Consider the following 15877-nt stretch of genomic DNA (forward strand, 5'->3'; position numbering starts at 1 on the left):
CAGGCTGAGTCGGCCTTGTAGGATGGGACCCCCACCAGCCCCATGCCCTGGGTGGGGAACAGGGGACCCGCCAGCCTGGGAGGGCTGCTTCGTCCACTAGGAACTGGCTGGGGCTCGAGCTGCACCCCACAGCTCCTTCACTCCCCTTCTCAGCTCCCCACCTCGAGGGCCAGGAGAGAAAGGAGCCCCCAGAGACAGGCCAGGGTGGCCCTGCCCACTGAGCCTGCAGGGCCTGGGCAACGGGGGGCCAGGCCGGCAGGGTCTGCGCCGAGCGGGGGGCGGGCCTGGCTGGGGGCGAAGCAAACCGTTCTTTGGTATTGAAGCAACGAGAAACCATTGCAGAAGAGCCTTGTCCCCTAAGCAGGGGCCCGAGCTCTCCCTTTCCCAGTAGGTCCCAGGGTCCCGGGATCCCCAGGCAGGGCTCCTTCCCGCTGTGAGGCCTGCATTTGGGCCTGCTCACCGCAGCTCTGGGGCAGGACTGCAGGACCTCGGGGGGCCCACCTCCTTCGGGTGAGAAACCACACTGCCCAGCGCTGACTTCCACGCAGAGCCCTGGATGCAGGGCCAGCAGCTGGTCCCTGAGAGCAGCATGGGGGCAGCTGGACCCCTCAGACCCTCACACAGCCAGGACTGATCACCGCCGGTGGACCCCAGAACTCTCCTCACAGCCTGGGGACACTGAGTCCTTAAGGCTGAATACAGAAGATAGATTCTCTCTTGCTAAATTTGCATAACTTGTAGAAGAGCCTGTAAAGGGTTTAATTTTTTCCCTGGGAAGAGACAGAAAATCACCCTGCATCCCGAAAAGTCTGCTGAGCCCTGGTGGCCAAGTCCTGCCTCCCTGGAGCGGCTGGGGGTGAGATGTGCTGGGCTAGTGAGAGCCCCGACCCCGCCCGTTGCCCTGCCCAGGCCTGTGACAGAGGGGGCAGCGACTCCCAAGTCTCTCCTGGGGCGGGGCACGTGAAGGTGCAGTCACAGGGATGGGCGGGCTCTGACCCTTGGCCAAACCGAAGACCCCATTCTGTCCAATTATAGCCACGCCTTCCCCTCGAACAAAACAGAAAGTAGGAAACAAGGGTGCCTTTTTAATTGCAATCAAATATGCCGTCGGAGGTCAGCGCCCCCGAGCCCGGCCCAGGGGCCGTGCGCAGCCCCGTGTGCGGCCCAGAGCAGGCGTGTGGCCCGCTGCGCGGTAGGGGCCGCGCCCCTTGGGTCCCCGAGCAGCGTCTCCTCTGCGGTGGCCCGGCCTCCGGCGCCCGGGACAGGGGAGGTGGGGCAGAGGGCGAGGGAGGCGCTCCCACCTTCGCACACGCATGCAGACGTCCCAGTGTTCGCTTCTGTTCCTTCTCCTTCTTGGCCGAGACGGGCGCTGGCGCCGTGAAGCCGCTGCCGGGCAGGTGTGGGCAGCACCACGGGGCTGCCTACTTCTGTATCTGGAACAGGAAGAGCCGCAGGTTGATGTTCTTGGCGGCCAGCAGCTTGTTGCACTCCACGGAGTCGACGATGGGCAGCGGCACGTAGTCCGTCTCGTTGCTCTCGTTGGTGAAGACGAAGTGGTAGATGACGGGGCTGATCTTCACGTCGTCGTACGGGCCCTTGAGCAGCAGGAAGGAGCACTCGAGGGGCGCCGTGACCTTGCTTTTGAGGAGCAGCTGGAAGGACAGCGTGCGCTTGCACGACAGGTTGGGGTTGCGCTCCGAGTCGTTCACGCGCGCCTTCAGGACCCACGTCTGGTTCAGCACCGTGAACCGCGGCGTCTCATAGTACAGGCGCGTGATGAAGTCGTCCGTGCGGTACGGCCGGAACTGGACCTCTGTGGAGACAGACAGGCCGGGGAGCCGGCGGTCAGAGCAGGCAGGGCCAGGGGCAGCGCCTTCCCAGCCGGCCGAGGACACAGGCTCGGCCAGGGAGGAAGGCAACTTACCAGGACACAGCGGGCTCTACTTGTCACAAGGCAAATCAAACGCAATTATGGCAAACGGAGGCGCACGCAAGCTTTGGGGAAACTACGAACAGAAGTGACACGCATTAGCGGCAAGGAGTCCAGAGGCTGCGAGAGGTGAACGGCCAGCCCCGCCTGACCCCCAGGTCAGGCGAGGCCTCCCTCCTCACCCTTCCCCGGGGCCCAGCAGAGGGAGAGGCCCCGCCCAGGGGGCCGGGGTAAGCAGACACACAGACAGGATGCAGTTCTGTGAACAAGTGTACTTTATTGGTTCCGATACAGAGCTGCCAGAAAAGCCGGCGGCCGGGCTGGTGTGTCGGGCCTCGAGGCAGCGTGCCATCGCGTGGCTGGTGCTGGGCTCTGCCGGCCGGCCGAAGGGCCCATCGGTGAGTGGGCGGCTGCCATCACACAGTCCTCTTGGCAGAGCCCGTGGCCCACGGCTGGCGAGTCCCTCCACAGAGGCGGCCAGTCCTCCCTGCCCGGCCACGGCTGCAGTCATGGCGCCTCGGTCCACCCAGACTCTCCAGGCCTGGCCTGGACTGTCTGTGACACGGTGCCCACCGGGGCAGCTGAGGCTACGACTAACCAGCGGCCTGGTCTTCTCCTGCTGAGACCCCGGCCCTCGGCCTTCCGGGCCTCCACCTAGCCAGGTCCAGTCCAGGCAGCACGTTCTGACTGGCTGCCTGTGACTGCCCTTGACGCTCTGAGCCGGCCGCCTGGCGTGGGCCGGGCAGTATAGGGCCAGAGTACCCCCAGCAGCTCCAGCGACAGCAGGGGCTTCTTGCTATTCTCTGTGTCTAGACCAGGCTCTGGCCTGACTTCTGCTCCCCAGAGTGTCCAAAGGCAGTGGCGGTGGCCAGGAGAGCCCAAGAGATCCAGTGGGCCTGAGCGCAGTCCAGCCTGCCCATCCCTGGGCATCCACTCCCAGCTCTGCAGTTTGAGTCAGGCACCCTCAGCTCGTTCAGGAGCCCCGGCCCTGACCATCTTCTCGCTGGCCTCAGGAAGCCCGTGGCCCCTGCAGTAACCGCCTGCAGGGAGGACCTGACACGACGAGCGCTCTTCTTGCCCCTGGCTCCGCAGGGCAGGCCCTCAGCTCCCAGACCCCCCCCGAGACACACCCACCTTCTGGTTAGACCCCAACTGTCCCAAGGTTGTGCAGCCCCACACGGTGAGGACACCACTCTGCTGGGGTGGCAGGGCCGGGGTGGGGAGGACAGGTGGGAAGGGCCTCTGTGAGAGCCATGCAGGTGCCCCCAGGGTCCTGCCCGGCCCCTCCCCGGCTCAGCCTCCGGCCCCTCTTCTCCCTTAGATGTCCTCCCGTTCACCAGGAGTCCAGAGCCTGGCCATCTGGTGCAGCCTGTGCCACTGCCCAGACCCCATGGCTCCCCCGGCTCCTGGCCGCCGGCCCCACCCCCAGCCTGTGTGGCATGCAGTGGGCAGCGGGGCGCCTCACCTGTGTAGCCGATCTTCTCGAAGCTGAGCAGGCTGAAGATGCTGTTGTAGAGCTGCATCTCCTTGCGGTGGCTCTGGTCCATCTCGTCCAGGATCTCCATCAGCTCATTGCCCGTCTTGGTTGGGTGGGCACACGCGGCCTCGTGCACTGTCAGCTCGTGGAAAGGGCCGTGCCACGGGCAGCCGATACGCTTGTACTTGCACTGCGTCACCCTGGGAGGAGGTGAGCACTGCGGTCACACCCGCGCCCTGTGGAAGGCGGCTGTGCTGGGGGGCCTCCAACCAGCCCTGCTCACACAGACCACTGTCCCTGAAGGACATAGTCCCCATGTGCCGGCCCTCAGGAAGGGGTGAGAGGGCACGAGAGCCTGAGGAGGAGCAGGGCATGTGTGAGCTGTGCGTGTGCACGCCCCCTACACCCACTGCCACGGGGCCTCTCTCCACAACGGTCCTGGGCCCCGCGTGGCTTCACTGCAAGGGAGGCTCGGCAGCCTGGCCCCCTGGCCCCCTGGAGGGGGGGATTGGGGTGCTAGCGCCACCATCACGCTGTGCTCCCAGAGCCTCCGTGCTGGCCACACTTTCCTGGCCCGGGGACACCACAGACAGTCTCTAAGAAAGAAGCCACCACACAGCCACAAGGAACCCTGGAGGGCCAGGGTAACGTTCAGACGCTTCCGGTTGCAGATCTAAGCCCCCCAGTCTGTGGAGCCTCCTGCCAGCCCCCTCCACGGCCTGGGCCCCGAGTGGCTTTGCACTAACCCAGCCCTGCGAGGCCGCCGCCGGGCGGCGTGTGTGGGGCCAGGCCCCCGGCAGGCAGGCCAGCCCGCCCAGGTGCTCACCTGTCCTGGCACTCCTCCTTCTGGTGCCTCTCCAGGAGGGAGCGGGGGAACTGGCACAGGCAGAAGCCGCACTCGGAGGGCAGCTCGCTCACGGCCTTCTCCACGGCCAGGTTGCGGCAGCAGAGGCTCTTGCTGATCTCGCAGCGGCAGTTGGGGCACGTGGCTTGCTCCTCCTTCAGACGGGCATCTGCTAGTAGGTGGATAAAACAGCCAGCGCACATCAAGTGACCGTTAGTGCACTGCGGAGAAGGAAAGGGAGATGAAGCTCATGGACCTGCGGGAGCACGCAGGCGCGCGCCCGCCCCATTGCCGGCCCCTCCCAGGGGCTGCGGTGCCGGGGCCGCGGGCAGGCTGCTGCCCGCCAAGCACAGGCTGCCACTCCCACTCCCGAGGGAGGGCCAGGCTGTCCTCCCGGAGCCCTGTGCACGCGGCCGGCAGGGTCCCCATGGAGAGGACGGGTCTCGCGGTGGCCCTCACTGGCAGCAGAGGTTCGGGCTCTTCACTGTGGTGGCCCGCCGGCGGGCACTGGGTGGGCCACGTGGGGGCTTTTCCCATCCAGGGGCTGGAGACTGTCCCCAAAGTCCAACACAGGGCCTGATTCAGGGACGCCCACGGAACGCGGGCTCTTGGCCAGCTGCCCACGCCGAGGCCGCTGCACCCTTAGCCTGGCCCCGCCACTCCAGCCTCCTGGGCCCACACAGGTGAGGAGGCAGCTGCCACCCGCCCAGTGGGGCTGGCTACCTGGAGGGGACCTTCCCAAGGGCCGGTGGCACAGAGCCGTGGCAGGAGGGGAGGCCCACTTGGCCCAGGACAGGGCACGTGGGCAGTGCGCGCCTGCAGGAGCGTTGCTGGCTTTGGGTCTAGGAGCCAGGCCCCTCCCTGGCTGAGCCTGTGGATCCAAGGCGCAGACGATGCCGTCGGCAACCTGCCCCTCCCTGCCGGGGGTCCTGGCGTGTGGATAGTGGGCTGCTGGCTCAGCCACCTCGGCTCCCTCACTGGCTCCGCACACCTCCTGAGCACCCACCTGGTGCCCTTGAGACACACGGCAGGCTATGGGCCTGGGCCTGCAGGGGCTCACGGGGTTGGGGGAGGAGAGGCCCACACGGGAACCAGAGGTGCCAGAGCAGACAAGCTGTGTCCTCCAGGGCAGACACGGCGGTCTTGGAGCCCGGGGAACACTGGTGGGAGTGTGCCCCCCCCACGCCTAGGGCACCTGTCTCCACTGGGAGACGCCCAGTGGCTGAGGGCAAATGGGCAGGCAGTGCTTCCACAGACTTTCTTGGGGCCCAGGACCCTTTTGTGACTGGGATCCAGTGTGGTAGAGGGACTTACAGGGCCACTGCCAAGCCACGCCTGCACACGATGGGGTCCTCGGTAAACACCACGGGTCCGTGCACCCTGAGCTGAGGGCTGCAAGAGGCTGAGTGAGCTCTTAGTGCCTGCGGGTCGTGCTTGGGGTCCAGCGAGTGATGGGACCTACGCGCTGAGGACCGATGGTGGGGCCGGGGACAAAGGCCTCAGTCACAGGATCCAGGTCCACACAAACACCCTAGATCAGCTGCACTCAAGTCTCAATTTCTAAGTCAGGTCAAAAGTTAAGATGTGCGAGACGAGGAGGGGGCCGGCAGGGGCCGGCCAGCGCCTGCTCTGGATACACAGCCTGGCTGGGGGTTGTGGAGCAAGGCTGGTCCCGAGAGCGGCCAGGGAGGAAAAGCAGTCTGCCCCGTCCACTGCCCAGGGTCAGTGGAGAAGCCAGAGACGCGATGAGTGGAGGAGAGGGTAGGGGGGACATGGCACCATAGGCTGCTGCCACCCTGTGGGAAGACCAGACCAAGAGCCCAGGTCACACGTGTTCTCAAAGCCCCGCCAAGGCCCTGAGCCCAAGAGGGCCTGGCTTCACTGTGCCACAGCCCCAGGAAGAGGATCGCTGTGGCTTCTAGAAGGCAGAGAGGAAGCAGTACATGGCAACCTGACCAATCAGTCACGGGAGGAGGAAGCTGCAGGGCCCCCGGAAGTGAGGCCAGACCAGGCAGCACCGGGCTTGCTGAAGTCCCAGCTGCTGCCTAGCACCCCAGTGAGGAAGCCAGGAAGGCCTGGGGACCCCACACTACTCTGTGTGGCCAGCTCTAGTTCTAGACGCCCCAAGGCAAGGCCTGCGGCCTCAGCAGAGAACAACAGCCACTGCTGGGCCCAACTCAGCTGGCTTCTCCTCTGTCTCCGGTGGCCCAGCCAGGGCGTAGGCCTGCAGGCGAGAGACTCGGGATGGAGTCCTGGGACTTCCTGAGGGACCCGAGGCTGCCAACTGTGTGACTGCTCACTCCCAGCGCTGCCCTGAAAGCCCACTGCTCTGGAGCAGAGGGGGTGACCTGCGCACCCCCCTGGAAGGCCTTTCCTCAGAACCTGGGGGCCGCAGGAGTTCCCAGGCTCCAGGGCCAGTCCCCACCCCACCCTCCCGGAGCCTCCAGACCAAAACAGGCTCAGGTACTAGGGCACCTGCCCTCTGTTGGGCTCTGGGGAGGCGGGGGCACTGCCCCTCCAGCCCTAACAGCTCAGCTCTGAATCGGAATGCGGCTAACCAGCAAGACACTCCAAGTGCTGCCGGCCTGCCAAGGGACAAGCCAACGTCCACACGTGGCTAGTCCCTTACCGGCTACCCAAGGTACGTTCTCTGGGTGGACACCAGGTGGCCAGCCTTGGCCCCAGCACCTCCCCAGCCCAGGCAGTCTGTCCACAGCAGGCTAGTCACCATGCTCCAGAGCCCTCCCCACCAGCCAGGCTCCCCCTCGGCCTCCAGAGCAAGACCCAACTCTGCACGCAGGCCTGGCCCAGGGCCTCTGTGGTGGTCGGGCTGGACTGTACCTGCCCCAATTTGCCCATCCAGAAGCTGGGCCCCAGAGGGCTCAGCACAGCGTTGGCCATACGCCAAGCCTCTGACAGACAGCAGAAGCCAGGGCAGTCGGAGTGCCCCACGCTACGTGCCAGGGCCAAGCCCCCGAGAGCTTAGGCAGTTCCAAGGAGCATTTCCTGCAGTGCCCAGGATGGGCTGCCTTCCCACCACCTGCCAGGAAGACCCTAGAGACAGGGAAGGCTACGGAGGGGGCTCCACGACCCAGGGCCTCCCAGGCCCTCCCAGGACAGATGCTGGCCAGATCCCACAGGTCACCAGCAGTGTGCTCTGAGGCTGGTCACATCCTTCTCTGGGCCTCAATTTTCTCAGGCACAAAAGACAGCAGGGGGTGGGGAGGTACTTCCCCGATAGCGCAGTGGATAAGACTCTGCGCTCCCAACGCAGGGAGCCTGGGTCAGGGAACTAGATCCCACATGCATGCTGCAACTAAGAGTTCGCATGCCACAGCAAAGGAGACCGTGAGCTGCAACTAAGGAGCCCATGTGCTTCAACTAAGGAGCCGGCGAGCCACAACTAAGGAGCCCACAAACCACAACTAAGGAGCCCGCCTGCCACAACTAAGACCCAGCCCAACCAAATTTAAAAAAAAAAAAAAAAAAGACAACAAGGGGACTTCCCTGGCGGTCCAGTGGTTAAGACTCTGCGCTTCTACTGCAGGGGGCACGGGTTCGATCCCTGGTCGGGGAACTAAGATTCCGCACGCCGCATGGCATAGCTGGAAAAAAACAAAAAGGCAACAAGGACAGGACTGGCCTTATGACGTGCTGAAGAGGTAGGACAGGGCCACAGGTGCGACACACAGTGGCCAGAGAACTAACGCCTGGCACCACAGTCATCACCCAGCACAACCCAGCTAGCCCCTCACGCAGCCCCTGCCCGGAAGCCTCAGGAAGGACTCCAGGCACAGGCCTGTGATTTCAACAAACCCCCCCTCAACCCTGGGTTCCCCAACCCCACCAAGTTGTGCCCCAGCCCAAGCCCCTCTGCAATGGCCCAAAAGTGGACATTTGTCCCTGCCCCCAGGACATTGCCCAGCAGCCCCTCCCCCTGCCTGCCCAGTGCACCCAGGCCATGCAGGCCGGGGCCTCTATCTGAATCAGCTTCCCCCTGGGGAGCTGAAGGAACCGTCTGGACTCCTGAGGAGGAGTCCTGGCCCCTGAGCCTTGGGACAAAAGCAGGTCTTAGAAAATGCCCCCCGGCTTCTGGGGGCCAAGTCCTCAATCAGTAGGCCTTTTAGGCCTGGAGTCCACAGTCCCCTCACACCGTGGGGTGCCCCCCAAACTCTGCTCTTTACCACCAAAGGAAGGCTCAGCACCCAGACTCATGTGAGCAGCCCAATCTCCAAAGCACAGCGGAGGGTACCCACCCCCAAAGTGCCCCTCAGCCCAGCTGGAGGCCCCCCTTCACCAGGCCCAGCAGGGCCTCACGGCACCCCACACCCCTGCACACTCGGCCTGAGGTTTCCTTGACCTCTTTCATCAAGGGGCCCGGAAGTGACCATGCAGGGTCTGAGACACACAAGTGTCTCAGGGGAAGCCAGGACTGCAACCTTCCACCAGGTTTTGGGTTTGAAGTTCTGGGCCAGCAGTTCCTGATGTCACACCACCCAGAGACTCGGGGACTTGGGTGGGGACCAGTCAAACCTGCAGTCAGGCTCTTGCTCAGAACTCAAGTGCTGCCTGGATCAAAAGGTAACTCAAATGACAAACAACCACTACAAAAAGCACAATTTCTCATCTAGTCAGAGACCAGAAACTTGCTCTTCCCTCTGCCCTTGTCTTGGATAGCTAAGCAGATGTATTTTCAAAGCTTTTTTCTCAAAGCATGAGCCGGCCATAGTCTTGGAGCTGGGGAAGAGGGTCCCAGGCCATGTGGGTGGGCAGCGCCATTGGACATTCCTTAAACATCACCTTGAACAGAGTCTGCAGCACCAGGCAGGTCAACAGATGCCAAGACGGCGCACTTGGAAGCTCCCCAAGGCGGGCACCCACATTGGCCAGGACGCAAGCAGAGATGCACCCACCCCTGCTTCCTGGGCCTTTTACCCACATGGCTGCCAATGAGGTAACCAAGCCAAGTGGGCTGAGCCGAGTCCTGGCGGGGACAGGAAGCGCAGCAGGACACCCTCAATCCTCCCACAGGACAGATGGTGTCAAGTGCCCAGGCAGGTGGGATGGGAGAGGCATCCTGTAGCAGGGAGAGAAGATAATCTCGGTGCAGGGGTGCTGCCTCAGTGGGGCCCACGAGGAGCAGGAGTGGGCAGGGGCAGGGACGGGAGAGGGCACCCAGGCAGCAGGGCCATGAGAGCAATGGGCTGAAGGGGCGGGGCTCAGGTCTGAGGCAGGAGCAGTGGGCACAGAAGGCCAGTTGGTGCCACATACCGTGACAAAGGCCCCCTGACTACTCCTCCACCCCAGTGGGGGTCACAGGAGCTTTCCTGGCTGAGAAGCAAGTTGGGGTGGGAGAACTCTGCGGCCCCTCCCTCCAGATGTTGATCTACGGCTCAGGGCCTCAGCTGACATTAGCGGGGTCAGGGCCAGGTCCACCTTGTGTGAAGGGCTGGAGGAGAGTCCCAGATGGGGTCAGGGATCAGGTTGTGGCTGCAACGATCCAGGCACCACCCACTGAGGCTGTGTTTCCCCCAAAGAAGGCAGACGACCCAGGTCACATCGCCCTGGGGCCACAGGGCTGCATTCCGAGCAGGTCAGCACAGCTGCCCGATGCAGGCTCCAACACAGAGCTCCTATGTGCACGTCACTGCTGCATCCCTGGCCCTCCTACCCCTACCTGGTTGCCCGCTGCCGTGCCCACCCAGGACCCTAGAAGGTGGCTGCACACCTTGTCAGGCCAGCCATCAAGAGTACACCTAAGACCCACATGGAGAACATCAAAGCCAGCACCTGCTGTACCAGCTGTAGCCCTGACCTGACCTTACGCAGGTCACGGTGAGAACCATTTGCATGAGTGCCCTGGTCTGACACCAGAGCAAGAATCCCAACCCAGGTGGTGTGATGTACTGGACCCATGGCGGAGCCGACACTGTGGGGCTCAGATCAGGGAGGTGACCAAGCCTAACCATGCAGCCCGTGTCTGCCCTCACCACCACCCAGGCTTCCCCAGAGGCACGGAGGTAGGGGCTGGTAGCCGGAGAGCAAGCGCTTGAGTTACTGTGCACCCAGCCACATCCAGAGGCCCATGGAGATGCCCCTGCTGCCCGGTGCCAGGCACGGCATGCAGGGCTCCGCATGGCCACTGGCTCTTCTTCTCACCCCAGAACTGGGTACCATCAGAAACAGCCCTCAGATGTGTAGCACTGCTGGTGCTTGCCCCGAACCACGTATCCTGGTGGGGTCAGGCAAAACGCTGCCTATAGGAACACAGAGCAAAACATACCACATGCCTGAGGCAGGTCCACCAGCCCGTCAACGTGACTCAACAAAGAAGGCCAGCAGAAGTGGAGGGGCTGAGCCCAGGCCCAGAAGCGTTGGCGAGCAGTGGGCCCCAACCAGGGACACACAGAGCTCTGTGTCCTCATTTCAAGGCAGCGCATGTGGAACCTATGCTGTCCTTGACCAAATCATTCTGGGAGCAAACCCAGCTCTGATGCTAACCAGGCAATGGGGCGGGCCTCCAGGCCCATCTCGATCCCCCCCCCAATAATTATCCCCATCCAGGGTGGCTGTGAGGGTAATGCAGACCACTGCACACAGAAAGGAGCCACCAAGAAGCCTTCCCTCGGGCTCCTCACACCCCAGCCTCCAGGGTGGGCACGGCTGTGCATCCATGCCCCACGGGCCCCCATCACACGGCAGGTTTCCTAGCAGCCAAAGCGAGTTCTGACCCGTGGCAGGGTTCCAGCCAACCCTTCTAGGGCCAAGAGCTTTCCCACTGATCACACACTCTAAAGCTTTCTCCCAGCCTCTAGAGATAGAAGGAATCAACTCCCTGCCAAGGCCCGGGTGTCACTTGGGAAGAATGAAGGTGGGGCACAGGGCTGGTGCCAAAATTCACAGCTCAGCGTTGGTGGGCTCTCCTCACTCAGCTGACCTGTTCCCAGGGAAGCCACTGAGCAGAGCCCACTAGGCCACAGGGAAGGCCACAGGCCAGGTGGCCCAGAGCCTTCATTCCCCATCAGAGCTGCTCAGCCACCTGCCTCCTGCCGGCCCAGAGCTCAGCTCCCAGCACGGTGCGGGCTGGTTTGAAGCAGCCAGGCTCAGAGGCCCGGTCACCAGCGGCTCCGGCCAGAGGCAGAAATGCAGCTCTCTGTGCTGAGTGGACCCAGAGCCGGCACCACATGGCCTGTTTTCATGCCAGGTCCATCTCCAGCCCACTCACACGAGGAGAGATGAGGAACCCCCTAATCCCCCTGGGACCCCCCACCACCATTGGCTTGGCTTCCTAGACGCTCACTCAAGGCCCAAGGAAGGAAGAGTGCTTTTGGGAGGATCAAAAGGTCGTCGGCAAGCAAAAAAGGCCAGAGAAAGGACAAGTCCTGAGGTGCACCCCCACGGTTGAGGCGGTTATGAGAAGCGCTACCCCAATTTGCACTGGGCCAGGAGGCCTGTGGTATTCCTGAGCTAGGGCCTCTGACCAGAAGCTTCCCAAAGCCCAGGAGGGTGGGTTGAAAGCCAGTGTCCTCTCCCCAAGGAACTCAACCCACTTCCCCACCAATGCCTCTTCTCCCTCCGTCACCCAGGCACACTGGGATCCTCCAAAGCAAACTCATGCCAGAGCGGGAAGGATTTGGAGATCCAGAGGCTGGGGAAATGGCAATTCAGACTAGCCTGCACTGTTTACTACAAAAATGGCCCTCGCACCACAGCCCTCACTCTGAGCATAAGCAGGGGGACAAGGCCTCATCGGCCATGTCCAGCTCCCTGTTTCATTCCTCAAAGGGGCTGGGGGTGTGGGGGTAATCAGAGATGGGGGTTGACGTGGAGAGAGACACACAATGGAGAAAGCAGAACGCTGCGCAGTGACCCTGGGACCAGAGTGTGACCCTGCTGCTACAGGGTGCACGAGTGAGACCCCCTGGGCTAAGTATCCTCTCTGGCAGCCCTGAGCGGGTTAAGGACTCTGAGTCCAGCCACCAGGCTGGCTCTTCAGACAGAAGGTAAGCGAACAGACCTCCTGGAGCACCGGTAGCCTAGGAAGCCAGGCCTGGTGTGGGTGAGGTGGCATGTGGTAGGAGCCCAGCCTGAGGCACAGCATGTCCAGAAGGCACTGGATTGTGCTGGGGCGGGGGCTGGGGCTGAAGAAGAGACCCAGGCTGTGGGGCTTGATGTGGGCAGTTCATCCGGACCAGGAATGAGGGGAAGGGGTGGGGGAAGGCAAAAAGGTGAGCCCCTCCCTTCTCAACTTTCTTCCAAAAAGAAGTGAGAAGGGAAGGGGATTCTTCCACACCAAAGGGTAAAGGGATACGGGACGAGCACGAGAACAGGTTGGAGGGTGTGTGTCTGCAAAAGAACTGAGAAGAAACACTTGAGGAAGAGCAAAGACCAGGGACTCCCGGAGCCCAGGGAGCTCAGGCCTGTGCGGAGCAGGCTCAGAAGTGGGGAGGGGCACGGGCATCTGTCGCCAGCTTTCTCTGGGGTCAGCTTGAGGGTGGGCTGAGGAGTGCTGAGAAAGGGGCAACAGGGGAACCTGGAAAGAAAAGGGGCGTCCAAGTGGGAGACAGGAGATTCCCATCAGGAAGTAAGGGCAGCCACGAGAAAAAAAAGGAGGTTCAGAGCAGGAAACAGCAAAGTTCCCAGAGGACGAGAATGAGCAGCTTCTGAACAGGCGCCAGAGTCCCACCTCTGGGCCCCAGGGCTCGGGCCTGGCCTCCGAGGAGACGCGGTGCCCGGGGGCCGGCCGCGGCGGGGCTGGAGCCGAGCCGGGTCTGGCCGGCGGCCCTACCTGGTACACGGAGGCCTTGGGCAGGTCCAGGCAGACCGTGCAGCACAGAACCGAGTAGAGCCGCTCCTCCAGCTTCCCGCTGCCCGCCGCCGCCGCCGCCGCCGCCGCCTCGGCCGTCTCGGCCGCCCGTAGCCGCTTCTTGGGCGGCGCATCGGAGTCGCCCGCCGCCTCCTGCAGCTGCCGGGCGCCGGCCAGGCCCGCCTCGTCTGGGATCCCGGGCCCCGCCGCCTCGCCCAGTGCCGCCGCCGGTCCCGCAGACGCTCCGGCCCCGGCCCCGACCCCGGCCCCGGCCCCGACCCCGGCCGGCACGGCACCGGCAGGCCCCGCGGCCGGGCCGCCCCCGCCGGCCTCCTCGGCGCCGGACATCGCGGCCGGCCGGCCCGGCGGGCGGGTGCCGGCGCGCTCCCGCGGCTGGAGGTTAGGGGCGCCGCGCGTTCCCTCCGCCCTCTCGCCGCCGCCGCCGCGACCCCGCAGCCCCGCTCCCTGCGCCGCCGCCTCAGTGGGTCCGGCCCGCGCGTCGCCCCGCAGCCGCCGCGGCCACCGACCCCGGCGCGGCCGCCATCTTTGTTTTCCCTGTACGCTCCCCCCCCGCCGCCGCCGCCTACGCCCCCTTGTTCTCTCAGTCACGTGAGCGGAGCGAGGCCAATGGGAGGGCCGCTCGGGGAGACAGCGCGACGGCCAGAACCAATGGGCGCGCGAAGGCCCGCCCCTGCATTAGGTGGGCGGGGCCCCGGGCGATCCGCTGGGAGGCGATCTTTGGGGCCCGAAGAGTCCTGGCGTCAGAGCTGAGCGCGGTGCTTCCCGCCAGTTCGGCTCGGGACCACACGCCTTGGGTGCCCCGGAACGGAGGGCAACCTTGGACCCCCACGTCCAGATGTGCCTGCGACTTTGTCCCCGGACACCCAGGCTAGCGTGCGCGGGGCTCTGGCCTGGCTGGCCGGAGCGAGAAACTGCCGGCCACCTCTCCCTCCTGTGCGGGAAGAGATGTGCTTCCACAGGACGCGAGTGCTGGGACTCCCCAAGGGAGGACTCTGGACCCGGAATCTAACCCACTGCTCTGCCCAATCCCGTTTCATAACTCTGGGGTTGGGAGCTGAAGAGGGGTCCGCTGAGGAAAGCGAGGGTCTTAGGAAATCAGGACTTGCCTTGCACAGGCCGGTGGGCAAACGGGTAGAGGTCGAGGCAGCCCTGGGAGGGGATGTACATTTCTGGGAACAGCTGTGGTACGGCCCTCCCCTGCCCCCACCCCAGCCGGCGGCCGGTTAAGGTCACTGCCCCATAGGACCACCAGCCAGACCTTGCAAGGATATTCAGAACTCCACCGTGTTCCAGGAGAACAAGGGCTCCTGTATCTTCTCAGTCCAGGGGCCCCTCCTTACAGAGGTGCCGGCAGGCCAAGGTGAGTGAGGCCCCCAGGGTTGGTTCCAGCACATTGCCTTCCTTTGCTCAGGGAAACCAGCTGCTGCCCTGGGAGCCTTAGGAAGCTCACTGGAGGACCTCTCAATCCGACTCAAGAATAGGCAGAGTCCATATTCCTGCTAAATCCCTAAGGTTTATTGGAGACCAAGCCTCTCTCTGGATCCACAACTATGGCCTGCCCAGAATCAGGCCCCAAAACATGCCCGGGACCCAGTCCCCCTCATTTTGGTCTAGGCAAGTCCTCACACTGCGCTAGAAAAGGAGATAGTGCCCAGACTCTGCCCCCTGACCAGTCACCCTGCAGCAAGCTGGCTTCGGTTGAAGGAGAGTCTCTCCCTAGAGGAGGAGGCCCTAGGAGCAGGACCATGAGGGGAAAGTGGTAGCCAGGGCAGAAGCCTCGCCTTGCTGTCCCCAACCATCACCCCCACTGCAGGCGCTGTGTGTGCAGGGCCCGGTGGTAGGCCCAGCTGCCTCCGGCCAGGGCCCAGCGACAGACGTCCTCCTTCGGCAGCAGCAGCAGTCTGTCCTCCTCCAGCCGGCTCAGGAGGCCTGCGGCGCCGAGCATCACCCCCCCCAACATTCCATAAGGGTTGGTCGTGAAAACAGCCACAATAAGGATGGTCACTGCGACCACGAGCACCACTGCCTGCCCAGCCACAGAGCGGCCCTCAGCACCAAGGTGCTCACCAGCCACTGCCAGCACCATGCCTCCTCCCAGGAGCAGGTTGGCGGAGGAGCAGTCCCCATTCACCCAGTGGAAATCGAAGGCCAGGAGGGGCAGGCCAATGACAGTGGCCACCCAGGCTCCAGCAAGACAGTCTTCATCTGTGCCCAGCCCTGGGGCCAGCATGGTGGCAGCAGCCAGGGCCTGGAGCAGGAAGCCAGCAGCGGCCCCTCGATTTGCCTGTCAACACAGGGAAGGGAGATGTGGGAAAAAGAGGCCAGGACCTCCCTTTAAACAGGGAAGGGTCTGAAGGTCTCACAGAAGTCGGGCCCCCACACTTACCTCCCACCACCCTCTAGGGATTTGGGAATGGGCCACGCCCCTGCCCGGCCCCAGTGTACTCACCTGGGCAGTGCTCAGGGCTGCATACAGAGACACTGATCCCAGCGCCAGGTGGGACAGGGCGGAGCTCCACTCGCGCCCTGGCCTGGGGGCCATGACACGTCGGGCGGTAGTGAGTTTGAGGGAACGGGAAAGGGATCCTCAACTTTGGAGAAGAACGTAGAAGCCGGCGACAGGGGGCCCTAAGGGTGTCTCTCCAGGATTCCCAGGTTCCAGAACCCCATTTCTAAATATTGTTATGGGCTCATCCGAAACTCACAGGAGCCCTGAGGCCACTGGACACAACCGTGGGGAAGAAGAAACTAAATCCGCCGGGAAAAGACGGTGCGGGGCCTGGACTGGGTGGGCTTTAG

The 15877-nt window shown here is 63.7% G+C and overlaps 1 protein-coding gene across 4 annotated transcripts; it reads right to left on the reverse strand.

Moving 5' to 3' along the window:
* Window positions 1-1065: 1065 nt before the first annotated feature.
* On the reverse strand, window positions 1066-15620 carry LOC307065738 (zinc finger TRAF-type-containing protein 1; the record flags this gene model as incomplete). 4 transcript variants are annotated; one of them, XM_079722657.1, is made up of 4 exons in its annotated part: window positions 1066-1813; window positions 3396-3607; window positions 4234-4472; window positions 15528-15620. In XM_079722657.1, the coding sequence occupies 4 exons, from the start codon at window positions 15618-15620 to the stop codon at window positions 1422-1424; spliced, it is 936 nt and encodes a 311-aa protein (XP_079578783.1). In that variant the 3' UTR covers window positions 1066-1421. The 4 variants fall into 4 exon arrangements, with proteins under 4 accessions (XP_079578783.1, XP_079578780.1, XP_079578781.1 ...); XM_079722654.1 differs by lacking the exon at window positions 15528-15620 and adding an exon at window positions 13040-13405; XM_079722655.1 differs by lacking the exon at window positions 15528-15620 and adding an exon at window positions 5566-5593.
* Window positions 15621-15877: the final 257 nt, after the last annotated feature.

The sequence above is a fragment of the Hyperoodon ampullatus genome (assembly GCF_949752795.1).
Source record: "Hyperoodon ampullatus genome assembly, chromosome: 17".
In the NCBI taxonomy this organism is placed as follows: domain Eukaryota; kingdom Metazoa; phylum Chordata; class Mammalia; order Artiodactyla; family Ziphiidae; genus Hyperoodon; species Hyperoodon ampullatus.